Below are 13,598 nucleotides of genomic sequence, written 5' to 3'. Positions count from 1 at the left end.
ATCACATATTTGGATATTTTTTAAATTTATCAAATTCACCAATTACACTAGGGTATTATGAATAATCACAGATAAATTGATGAATTTCAAGTATTTATCAAATTTACCAGGAAAATTGGTAAGTATGCTCTATAACAGGTTATTATTATTTAGCAAAAACATTTCCACGTGAAGCAAAAGTAGTAGATCTCTGAGCAATTCCAAAAACTATGCATTAAAATTGTTTAATTCAAAAAAAAATTTTAATTGATGTACTCAAGTACGGATTACTTCAAAATGCATATCCTAGAATGCAATTTTATCTACAAAATTATTTAATCCAAAGATAAGGTACAACCAATGTACACTCAAGTATTCAGGAGAAGTTCAGACCTTGTGTGCGAAAGGCTGTAAACATTTTTTCATTTTTTTATAGATACCATTTATAATATTAGGTTGTTCGGAAAGTAATTTCGTTTTTTTTTAAATGAATAAATAGTGAATAAATATTTTATTGAATTATATATGTGTCCATTCTGGTCCAATACCTTTTGCCATCTTTCTGGCAGCAGCATGAGATTTCACGCTCATAAAATTTTTGTTGTTTGCAGGCAAAAAACTGATCCAGGTGATTTTTGACCTCCTCATTTGAAGTAAAGGTTTTACCGTCTAAAATATTTTGTAGAGACCGGAACAAATAATAATCAGAAGGTGCCTGGAGAATATGGTGGTGTGGCTGTATTATCCCATCCAAGTTGTAAAAGCTTTTGGCGAGTTAACAAACTTGTATGAGGTCTGGCATTATCTTGGTGGAACACTACACCTTTTCTATTGATCAATTCTGGCCTTTTCTGTTTAAGTGAATCATTCAGTTTGTCCAGCTGATGACAGTAAACTTCAGAATTGATCGTTGTGTTGTCCGGTTTGCATCAATTAATGCCTTTATTGTGTCTTCATCAGCTTCAACTGGCCTTCCAGAACGTGGTGCATCTCCAACATCAAAATTGCCGGATCGAAATTTTGCAAACCAGTTTTGGCACTGGCGTTCTGTCAATACATCTTCTCCTTACACATCGGATAATATTTTCTTGCTTGAATAGCATTTTTACCTTTTCTATAGTAAAAAAGTAAAGTATGCCGAAAATGCTGCTTTTCACTTTCCATATTTGAAAGGGCACCAACCAAAAACTTCTGCGTAGAATCAATCGAACTTTTTCATAAGTAAGCCTTGCTATATCAGCTGTCAAAATATATAATTATGCGGCTTAAGTGTGAAGTTAGCTGTGAAAAAACTCAATTGAATTCTCTGTTGTGGAAAAAACAAAATTACTTTCCGAACAACCTAATAGCATGTTATACTGTGATAAGTATGGATTGAATTTTTATGACCTAAAGATTAAACGTCGTTACTGATAGGTTGAAAAACATCAGAATTTCCTGTTTTTCAACCGATCGGCAACGACACAAGTTTCATCTTTAGGTCATAAAAATCCGACTGTCCAGGTGAATGAAAGCAATGATTTTCCTAGGGTCGAAATAAGCATTATTCTTGACTGTGAACCGTTTTTAAAGATTTGACGTTTTGTTCTGTTTCCAGATGTAAACTAATTTTTTCTATCTGTTTTAGGTTGAAATGCACGAGGAACGTTCGTAACACCTTGATGAGTGTTGTGAACTGAGAACAGCGTTTGGTATTTTGGATATTCTTTCCGACAAAAATTCCATTTCCATTGGTGAACATTCCTCTTTCCGAAATCCATTCTCATATCCACAATCGATTTCGTTCCATATCTATGGTATCGGTTTCGCTCGTCAATCGGTATTTTTAATCTCTCTCGTTGGAAACATATTCGAACGCTCACAACATTATACGTCGCGTATTTCTTGATAAGATTAACGTGAAAAATACATTCGCGTCACAAAAGAGTCTATATCGCGAGACTAGGGAGTTATTAGTTATGCTGTTGGAATTTATATTTTACATCATGATATACCAGTCAGAAATTGCGGAACGGCTTTTAAATGCTGATGACTGGGGCTCGGACTTTTATGACCTAAAGATGAAACGTCGTTGCTGATTGGTTAAACAACCCGAAATTCTGGTGTTTTAACCTATCAGCAACGGCGTTTCATCTTTGGCTCACAAAAAGTCCAAGCCCTATACTGATGCCAGTTTCCTCAGTTTCCTTCCAGCACTATGACTGATATCGTTTCATAGGCGAAAAGTCTGGCTGTATTTATCAAATTGCATTAGCAGACCCGTAGTACTTAACAATACATGATCGTATTGACAGAGCCATAAGTGAGCGTATAGGGCGCGAGCTTGAAAATACGCCATTTTACACAGTTGTTGCCATTAGCTTTTATACACGCCATTGTCTTTTTCTGAATGTAAATTCGAGTTTCTTTAGAGATAATAAAATGCCACGTTCACCAGGGAAGCGAGAAATGGTAGCCGAAGTAAACGTGAGTTGCGAAAATGTGAGCTAAAATCAACATTTTTCATCGACCCTTTCTTAATACAACGGTTATACGCGTCCACAACTGCAATATTTGTTACGAATACAGGTATACAGAATCCGTTTCCTCTTTGAAAAAATATGAGTCATCCATGCACTTCATCAATGCTGGGGGAATGATATAAATATAAGGACAGGTTTTATGCTTAAAATATGACCTAGCAGATGTGAATTTTGAAGAACAAGTTGAAATCTGATGATTTCGTGCTTTGATGGTTTCTTGATATGTATCATGTTGTCTTATCATTGTACTTATTCGATTATTCCTGGTAGCAAAGGACGCTTGCACCTCCAAACCATGCAAAAACGGAGGGAAATGCGAAGCTCACAATAGAGCTTCCTACAAATGCCACTGCCCACATTCTTATACCGGAACCAACTGCGAGTCAGGTACTTAGATTCAAAAAACAAAATATCCATGATGTTAATCAACGGTATTGTGACTTTCAACTTTTCTTAATTCATCCATTTTTAGTTGAGACATGTCCTGATGTAAATAATATTGTTAAAGTAAAAATTGATTGAAAGTATAGGAAAGAAATATTATATTGCATCCATGATATCAGGACTGTAATTACTTAATTTGTCATTAAATGACTAAGAATTTTTTTTCATATCTTATACACATACAGGGAGATTATAATTAAAGTTCACAGCAGTCTGAGTAGTTTTTCTCAAAAACCACTCATCCGAATACATCCAAATTTTCATGATATTTTAATGATACCATGAGGAAAATATTTATGGTACTAAAAACATTTTTTGACCACCAAGGTGAACAAGTGGCACTTTTATATAAAATATACTTTTTTTCCATGATCCATACAGCGTATATACCAATAGTAGTAGAGTAGTTTGGCACTGTTCAGACGTATGAAGCGCACGTTCTGATGGAGGTATTCCATCGAAACTTGCATGATCCATGTACGCTATATGGACCATGCAAAAAAAAGAGGAAAATTCAAAAGAGCCACTTATTCACCTGGTGGCAGAAATTGTTTTCTTTTTAATACCATAAATCTCTTTCTCACGGTATCATTAAAATATCTTGAAAATTTGGCTGTATTCGAATGAGTAGTTTTTGAGATAAATGCTATTGAATATATAGTGTTTTGAGGAAAACTACTTAGAGTACGCACGGGAACTTAAACTTTACTATAGCCACCCTGTATACCTATTTAACTATTACTTAACTATCTATTTTTTTCCTCAAGTGGCTGACCCTTGTTCAAACAATCCATGCAAAAATGGTGGAACGTGCAAGCGAGGTAAAGGTTTGGATTATACCTGCAAATGTTCGCACACGTTCACCGGACAAAACTGCGAAACGGGCAAGTTTTCATTTTCAAACTCTAAGAGCTAATGAAATTTTTCTAAAGCCTCCCAATCATGCAGGGTGTCCTAAAATGAAAATGGGCTGATGAATTTCGGAGAACAATACCAGGAAATGATTTCTTTGCTCTTAATATATATAATTCTTCTAACAGACTTCTAAGGTAGGCCACGGAATGTATTTCGTAAGCTGACCCATTGTTATCAGACTTCAAGAAATCCTGCGCTACCACTATGCTATGCATTAGCACCTCGTAACGTCCCCCTTAGGACTTCGTAACGATTTGGTGCATGAAAGTAAGTGTTGTGTATAGCATGCGTGGAGTCCTAATGAGGATATCAGATTTCTGTCTCGTATTTGAGCAGTGCTGCCCTCTCCCCTTTATATTGAGAAAAAGACTGCCAGAGTATTGACTTTGACTGTTTATGTATCGCTTCAAGTATTTGCTTCCACGCTGTCACACAATCAAAAACTATATAATTTTAATTTAAAACGTATAAATGTTCCAAAAATTTCACCGTAAATTTAACTGAAGGGTAATTATTATTATATAAACTCACCCATTATACTATATCATAGTCCCGCAACTATATAAAATAATTAATAAATATTTATTCGTTCACTTATGAACGCGTAAAGAGTGAATTTTTCTGCTAAATGATATCTTTATTGATGCAAGTTCATATTCCGCATGACTTTGTGGCTTTCGTCGAATCATTCGAGGCACATACATGTTAATGCGAGATGGCAAACGGTCGCTCTGGATATATTAAGTTTCCTGGAAAAACAACTCTCCATCATAATGTCGTTTGTATACAACTACTGAACCGTTCATGCACCTCGTCCATATTCCTCTGCATAACTTTTAACGAACTGGTACATGTTGGAATGTAAGTGTAGTGAGCCTCCCGTGAAAGTTATTTCTGCATAACGCTTGTTATTGTGTAGTGCTGCCATCTGCCATAAATTTTTCTAACTATGCTTGAAGTGTAATGATTGAATAACTGTCATGGTAGGTCTGTTGCTCAGTATAGTGAGACCTTTTTAAGGGGGAAATCGGTTCGTATTTGCGCTTCGAAGTTGGGAACCACAGAAAAACAACTTCAGCCGACCACCACTGTGACGTGTCGTTTGTCTACTACTACTAATAAACCATACATGTACCTCGTCCATATTCCTCTGCGGAACCTCTGACGAATTCATACATGTTGGAGTGTACGTGTTGTGAAACCTGACGTGTGTGAAGTTTGTTTCTGTGTAATGCTTGTTATGTGTAGAGCTGCCGTCGTGCCGTTTGTTTGTGTGAAATACCCTTCTCAACTAGTAAAGTCAATGGTCTTCAACGAATGGTCCGCGGGCCAGATTTGGACTTCGCAGCTTTTCATCGTGACCTGATGATCATTTTGAGAAAATGGTTGAAGAAAATCGAAAAACGATTAGTGAGTTAATGAAAGCAATAATTTCGAAATCCGTAAAAGATATGTAGTAAAACCTGTCTTTAACGGAGCCTGTATTAAGTGGAAAACTGTCTTCAACGCAAAAAATTCTTGGTGGTGATTTCAATGCCAAAATACGCATTAAAAAACCTGGATTAAACGGAACGTGTCTAACGCGGAAACGGAAAAGAAGATTCTACCCTTTAACGCAAAATTTCACGCGAACAATGTGAGTGTTTGGCGACCCTAAGGATCATATAAAACGTTTAAGTTCTCCACCGAAATTTTTACGCAATCTTTGCTTGCAAATGTCAGTTCTACATCAATCCTCCCTTAGATTAGCAAAAAACCGTTTCTGTACTTGATGCTGTGGATTTGATAAGTCATGTGTAATAAAGAAGTTGCTTTCTGAAATTGTAACAAAATTTTTCGGAAAAGCAAGTGATTTCTACGGGAGAAATCAGTGAAGTTGAATTTACAAATGATATGCAACTTGCAAAATTTTATGCAAGCTGTGTGCATTCCGTGATCGCAAGGATGAGTAGAGCCGGAATTAATTGGAGAGTTTCAAAAAGGGGACTGTCCTGGCGGAAAAATTTATTGGATGGCAAATTTTAGGTGGGAACAAACATAAAATCATCGAATTTTTACAGTATTAGTGTTGGCAATATCATTTTGCTGTGTATGTGTTTCCCTCACAAAATTCTTAGTTACAGTCCTGATCATGAGGATTACATAAACATAGACGATAATGTACAAACTCAACCTGACACGAGACGGACACTGACACCCTAATTGAAATTTTTTTAAGAAGTTCAAAAGAACAAAATGGCGTTATTGTAGAAGAAAAACAATGTAGATTTGAATTTCATACAGACGCTGTCAGAACCTAAATACAGTATTTAGTAATTATGGACTCATTATTTATTTATTTCATTTATTTTTAAATTATTTACTTAATCTTAAACTGAGTTATTTTTATTTTATTTCTATCACACACGAGATCGTGACATAATTGCACACATTATATCGATTGAACCTTTATCAAACGGAAACCTGTGTTCAACGGAAAAATTTATCGGTTCCTTGCGATTCCGTTGTGGACAGGTTTTACTGTATTTTCAGAATTGATGAAAGAAATAATTTCAGAATTACTGGAAACAATAACTTTTAAATCAATGAGAAAAATGATTTATAAGTTTCTGATAGAAATTATTTCACAATCAAAAACAGAGTAATTTTATAATTATTGAAAAAAAAAATGATTTCAAGATATACTGAGAAGAAATAATTTGTTTCAGATTTGCCAAAATAAATAATTAAAGAATCATTTAAAGTGATTTCAGATTAATCTCAGAATTAACTAACTTAATCACTAAGTCATCTAAATTTTATTTAGAATTTTGGTAAAAAAATTTAATTTAAAAAAAAAAAACTAATCGAAATTGATAATTAGCAAAGAAAATAATTTCAGAATAATTAAAACTCTTCAATTAGTTATTTTTGTTCCTCTTCAACTTAGGGCCCCCATTGGCTCCTTCTATTAGGATGTCACCAAATTACATGAGTTGTTGGCCCATGGGCTTCGTGTGAGATTCAAATTTGGCCGAAAGGTGGAAGAACCCTGGGTTAAGGTATGAAATGGCCTAAAATTCATGTGTTTTTGTTTAGGCCCCCTTGCAGAATTCCGTGCACTTCACGACAACCATCATTCTATGAATTGGTGTATATGTATCCTTGTGACCTCGAACAAGGTTATCTTACTACTTGCGGTTCATCAGAGGTTGTGAAGATGGGAATGGGAGAGGTTGCGTACGTGCGCACGCGTGTGTGGAAAGAAAAACCCCAAAAGGAACGACAAATTTTAAACCAAAATTTAATTATTTTTATCATATACTTTTACTTTTGATTGACAAATTCTAGCTTCTTACTGCTATCTGTTGATGAGACCTCGTTCTGAAAGTAGGACAGTCTCCGGCCTTCCTCGCACATCCACTGCCAGACTTATTTCTTTAACATCATGCGAATATAGTTCCTTATTCCTTATATTGTTTTCTAAAATAAACAAACCATCAGACATTTTCAGGACACCCTGTGAATACATAGTTTTGACAGCATAATTGGATTAGGTGCATTTCGATAAATTATGATTGGCACGCTTGAAAAGAATACATCAAAAACGTTTTCTAAAACCATTTTCAAGTGTGCTCTCCTAGTAAAGACATTCACTTTGATGGGATTTCGATTTCACTTACATGTTCGGATGTGATTTCCACTTCCATTACAGAATTCGGAGAGATTTTTGGTTCAATCAAAATAAGGATGGGAAGATTTTTATTTATTTTATTTATTTATAAAACAAAGCTACAGGTTTAAACCCAATTACAGCTTGCAGTAAAAATAAAAATTTGCACAGATAGTTTTTGTTCCATCGAAATTACAGGCATTTTCATTTAGGGCTCTGAAAGTTTGTGTATCTTTTGTTTTTAAACCACAAAAAAATGGAGAGGAAATTTTTTTTTTTTGGTTTCACTCAAAAAAAAAGGCAAACACGAATTTTGCTTGGTGTAAATATTGGTTTGGGTTTCTTCTGGACAAGTTGAAAGCCACCTTTTGTTAAATCGCGAAAAATTCGAAAAATGTTACCAGTTTCCACTAAAATTAGTTCGAAAACTAGTTTCGATTTCGTTGAAACAACATCAAAGCTAGCTTTGGTTCTAACTGAAACAGCGTCAAATCTAGTTTCGGTTTCGAATAAAAGTATCGAAAACCGTTTCACTTTGACTGAAACAAGTTCAAAGCTAGTAGTTCCGGTTTGAATGAAAAACGATCAAAGATTACTTCGATTTCAACTGAAACAATATCAAGACTAGTTTCGGTTTCAATGGACACAAGATCAAAATAGTTTCTGTTTCAATGGACACAAGATCAAAATAGTTTCTGTTTCAACGGACACGAGATCAAAGTAGTTTCGGTTTTGCTGAAACAAGGACAAAGCTAGTTCGGTTTCAGTTTGACAACATCGACAGCCGCATTCTTTTGAATTAAAACAAAAATTCTAAAGGCATTTTTTGGTTGCATCAAAATAAGTTTGGGAATATATATTTTTTACCCTGTAAAACGTATATTTTGTGTTTTTTTCCCCAAACCAACTATAACGTTAGTTTTTCGTAATAAGTTCCAAAGCTAGAATCAGTTTCCTTACAACACAGTCGAAAGTTAGTTTTGTTACACAAGCCCAAGCTAGTTTCGGTTTGTTTGAAGCAGTTTCGATAAACTAGCGTCGGTTTTATTAGAAGATTAGGAACCTGTTTCTTTTTTAACCTCGAAAAAATTGAAAGCTATTTTTTAGATCAACTCTCGAAAGACTTTGTTAAGTGGCGAAACAATAAATTTAAAACTACTTTGGTTTCCACTGAAACAAGGTATAAAGTTTATTCCGGTTCTTGAAACAAGTTTCCTTCTGAATGCCCTCCAAGAATTCAAAATTCATACATTAAAATTAATATTATAAGATTAGGTGGTTCAAACGAAACATACAAATTGAAAAAAAACAGACTTTGTAGTTCAGGTAAAATGACGTGAGTTCACGAAAATATACCATGATTTCTATTCCGTAGAGGTTGAATATTGTTGGAACAAACCGTGTGAGAATGGCGGAACATGTGTTAAAGGAGACGGATTCAAATTTACCTGTAAATGCCTACCAGGGTTTACTGGTCCCAAATGTGAACACGGTAAGGCAATTATCAAAAATAAAAATAAATTCCCGTTCTTGAAACAGTATACTGAAATAATTAAGACTAACTTAAAACCACCATCTGAAATGCTTTCTTCTATTTGCAGGAATCAATCCTTGTAAAGGCGATCCCTGTAAAAATGGCGGGACGTGTGTTATAGTGAAGAAATTGTATTTTGAGTGTCGTTGTCCCCCTTCGCATAGTGGACCGCGTTGCGAAAAAGAAACAGGCAGGTCTCATGATATTCAAAAGCGTAGGCTTAAGATATGCGGAGAGTTTCAGAAAAGACTCCCTTTAGGGATAGGCGGAATGATGAAACACGAAGTTCTTCTCAATGGGCAGGCTTAAAATTTCAAATACACCGGTTATCAAAACTAATCGTAATATTAATTTATAAATGGCGTCACATTCGTTTAATTTCACGGAATCTTTCTGCGGGATCATTCGGAGGTCGTTGCTTGCAGCAATTATCCTCAAACACTACATCAATATTTCATTCGTGAGGCATACGCATCCATTTCAGAAGATATATTGCGGGAAAGTAGCTTGAAACTGAACTCTTCAATTTCGCTATGTCATTGCTAGTTGATGACCTCTCAACGCGACAATTTTAAATCCATCGTTTTGTAATTTGACCAATGTTTGCAGAGTCCAATACGACCCACTGTATAAGATAAGACCCGAAACTGCTGAGCTTATTTTATCAGCGAAGGTTGTAACCATTTCCAGAACATGGCGATAATTGAAATTCCGGGCCTACTTATTGAATTGAAAAACGTGTTTCATCTTTCCATCCATCAATTTTTTCTAGGGAGTATGCCATTTAAAAGTTAGGAAGTGCTTTCTGAAACACCCTGCAGATGCTTCATATTTCATTATAGCATTTAAGTTTATTAAGTGAGCGTTCGAATTGCGGAAAACGATCCATTTTTTTTTCTTTCGGTGTTTCAATCTGTGTTCAGTAAAGATTTATCAAAGTCCAGTGCTAGGTGATTCGTACGTTTCTTGGAGGTATGAAGAACTTGATGAATGCAACGGATAGAAATCGTTAATGACCAGTCTCCTCCTCCAGACCAACCGTGATCCCTGCTCTGTCCCCCGTAGGGGATATAAGCTGATTCGTCTCAGGAGACGTGGGGCTACGGTAGAAGAAATCCAACGACAATGACATCCAAGACCGGCAAATCGCCCGCTCCAGGCCAGACAGCCAACCAGCAACCCTCCCCAATTTCATTCCCACTCGAACCCACACTTCCCCCATTTAATGTACATAAAACGGCATATCAGTATTTTGAGAGGACACACACCCATACTTCCGGCACCACTCAATCGGTAGCAAATTGCCTAAGGCGATAGACCGGAGTTGTGCTCGGTTCAAATAAACGAATGAATATCAAGTACATAGATATGGGAGAACAATGAGAAGGTGCACAGACGCACATCGCCTACAGGCCACGAGTGAGGCCCAAGGAAAACAAGTTATACAGGTTATTATATGTATATATATACATGTGAGCTTATAGACAAAATGTCAGAAGAAATCTGGGAACATCAATGTACATATTGGGAACATCAATGTACATATGGGAACATCAATAATACATACATAAAATTGCGAATGCAGTTCCGTCCAGAGCACATGTGTAGTGACGTGCACAGCTTATATACCACGTAAGCTTGTAACTATATAATCAGGCATTATGCCATGTTTATTACAGAATTTAAATGCCGCACATGCGTATTTTTCGAAACATACGAATACGTGATACAGCACAGATTCAATACAGCAAAGTGCTTATTAATACGCTTTCAAACATACGCATTATACACATAACATGATACAAACGTATAATACAACTTCAATACCGTCTAGATCACACATCTCCAATCACATTTACAACTTATATACCATGCTAATTTGGCGATATATAATCAAACTTTACACTGCGATCGCCAGGCCAACCATAATAACCATGGCTAATTATAAATGTTTATAATGACCACAAAAAAAAAAAAAAAAAATACGCCAACGCGGCAATGACCCCGAATCATAAGGATCGACACACAGCGGCCGGCCAAAGACTAACGAAAGCTCGAATTCCCAACCGTGCCGGATAGCATATATCTAATGCAGGAGTGTGCACAACCTCCGGCCCATTGCCCAAATGTACCCCGCAAAAGTTGTTCCGGCAGAAATATCAATCCAAACACAACGATGAACACCTAAGCTGACAATATTTCTTTCATAAAAATACAGAATATCGTCAGAAAAAGTTGTCAAAACAAGTAAAGTTGCAATTTTCAGCCAAATAATTTGTCAAAGGCATGTAATGTTGTCATTTACAGTGCCATACGCAACTGAAGTTGCCAATTACAGCTAATAAATACCCAAAGACAAGTAAATTTGCCATCTATCACCAAAACTATGAAAACAAAAATTGACAATCAAAATGCAATATCATCAAATATATATATTTGGGTTTTTTTTGACAAATATGTGGGATAAATATATTCATATGAATATAATTAATATTATGATAGTCAGTCATAACTATTATATATTATAATATAATAAAATACGGGTCATATGGTTACTCTTTCTATACTAGTTTCTGGCTTGCGAGCGGCAGATACGGCAGCTTAAGTTTTTTGCTATGTGCACTCTATGGTCTAAAGGTTGGCGTTTTTGGCCAGTTTGTGGTCCGTTTTGAAAAGGAAAAGGATTCCTCTGATTTTTCATATTTCCTGAAATGTTTTGTTATTGATGCTTTGGAAAACGTATGCAAATCGCTCAGACGGTTCCAATTTTTGATCAAGTTTCATTCATCATCTCGGTTCGTAGGTACTCCTAATAAGACTCTCTTTCTTTACAGTGGAGAAAACATAACCAATCAGGATATTTCGTCTGGCGGAATGAAGTGAATTTTGTTTCACGTTTACGGAATCGTCAAAGCTTAGTAATTATTTCACTCTCATTACAGCAGTTAGTATGTGCCGTCAAAACCCGTGTCTAAACGGTGGAACGTGCATGTTTGTCCCAGGACCGAATCCGTATTATACGTGCAAATGCCCGCCAACACATAACGGAGCCGTATGTCAGTATGGCAAGTTGATTTTAAATCAAATCTTTCCTGGGTGTGGATAAATATGGTTCAATCTTAGATTCATGATTTTATCATTCAGTAAAATCATAATTCATGATTGCATCATTTATAATTCAGGATTTTTATATTTATAATTCAGGATTTTTATATTTATAATTCAGGATTTTTATATTTATAATTCATGATTTTATCATTCATAATTCATGATTTTATCATTCTGCAAGCGGACTAGAATGCGATTCTTGATTCATAATCATGAGTTTTTATTCATGATCATGAGTTTTTATTCATAATCATGAGTTTTTATTCATGATCATGAGTTTTTATTCATAATCATGAGTTTTTATTCATAATCATGAGTTTTTATTCATGATCATGATTTTTTATTCATGAATGATAAATCATAATACATGGTTTCATCATTTATATAATTCATGATTTCATCATTCTCTGGCTAGCGGACTAAAATGTGATTCTTGATTCATGATGCATGAATGATAAAATCATAATTCATGAGTTTATTACAATCATAATTTTACCATTAATTTTTTCCTTTCGTTTCCTGCAGTGATCGATGTTTGTCGTTTGAATCCTTGTCATAATGGAGGTACGTGTAGGAGAGGTTTAGCAAATACATACACCTGTATATGTCCGGGAGTTTTCACTGGACGTAATTGCGAGAATAGTAAGTATCATACTTTTTCTATATCTCTGTAATTATCAGTTGCGTCAGCGGTCATATGTTTCTCTAAATTAGGCATCTTTATCGTACTGTTTTCCAGCAACGTTGAGCTTATTCAATAATTACACTTCTTTCATAGTTAGAAAAACTGGTGGCAGATGGTAGCACACTACACATAACAAGCATTACACGGAAACGAACTTCACGTCAGGTTTCACTACGCGTACACGCACATTCCCGCATGTACCAATTCGTTAGAGGTTCCGGAGAGAGGATATGGACCAGGTGCATGTGTGGTTTAGTAGTAGTAGCAACGTTGAGCTTGTGGACCTGATTGTCTTGCGCAATTTTTATTATGTTTTTTATGTCATTCACTAGTTCTTGTATTGGAGTTCAGTCTGGCTCCAACTGTCCACCGAACACGTCGTAAAAATCTCTTCTCTCTCTCTTCTATTAAATAACTAAAAAAAGAAAGGAGTCATGACTGTATGTTTCCGAAATAACAACCAGATACATCCACCAGCACTAGCATCACCATAAGCTCATCAAAACACCTCAAATCGGGAATGCTGATTTTCAGTCTCATTTGGTCTTTTTGAGTTTGTTAGAGTTATCGCGTATAGGGTGCTTGTATTATGATTGGGGAGGGGGGGGGATACACATGGTGATTGTGACTCAAAAATGATTGTGAATACTGCTATGCTTGGACAAAAAGATAAAGCATGCTTGCTTGTCAAACTTGTAACTACTTGTATAAACTTGTCAAACTTGTAACTACTTGTATAAACTTATCGAACTTGCAACT

The 13,598-nt window shown here is 35.6% G+C and overlaps 1 protein-coding gene across 4 annotated transcripts in view; it reads left to right on the top strand.

Annotated features, from left to right (window-relative positions):
- Positions 1-13,598, top strand: part of LOC149081475 (uncharacterized) — a 67,307-nt gene that overhangs the window by 31,075 nt on the left and 22,634 nt on the right. The window contains exons 6-10 of one of the 4 annotated variants that reach the window (XM_089238398.1): positions 2,772-2,888; positions 3,713-3,829; positions 8,888-9,004; positions 9,114-9,236; positions 12,680-12,796. In XM_089238398.1, the coding sequence (XP_089094524.1) occupies positions 2,772-2,888; positions 3,713-3,829; positions 8,888-9,004; positions 9,114-9,236; positions 12,680-12,796 (591 nt within the window). Of the gene's footprint in view, positions 1-2,771; positions 2,889-3,712; positions 3,830-8,887; positions 9,005-9,113; positions 9,237-11,988; positions 12,112-12,679; positions 12,797-13,598 lie in introns of all 4 variants that reach the window. The other 3 variants (XM_089238399.1, XM_089238400.1, XM_089238397.1) reach the window with 3 other exon arrangements.

Source organism: Pholcus phalangioides, unplaced genomic scaffold, assembly GCF_987345545.1.
Source record: "Pholcus phalangioides strain wild (caught in Gottingen) unplaced genomic scaffold, Ppha-v1.0 ptg000010l_1, whole genome shotgun sequence".
NCBI classification, from domain to species: domain Eukaryota; kingdom Metazoa; phylum Arthropoda; class Arachnida; order Araneae; family Pholcidae; genus Pholcus; species Pholcus phalangioides.
This window is presented reverse-complemented; position numbering and strand designations above follow the sequence as displayed.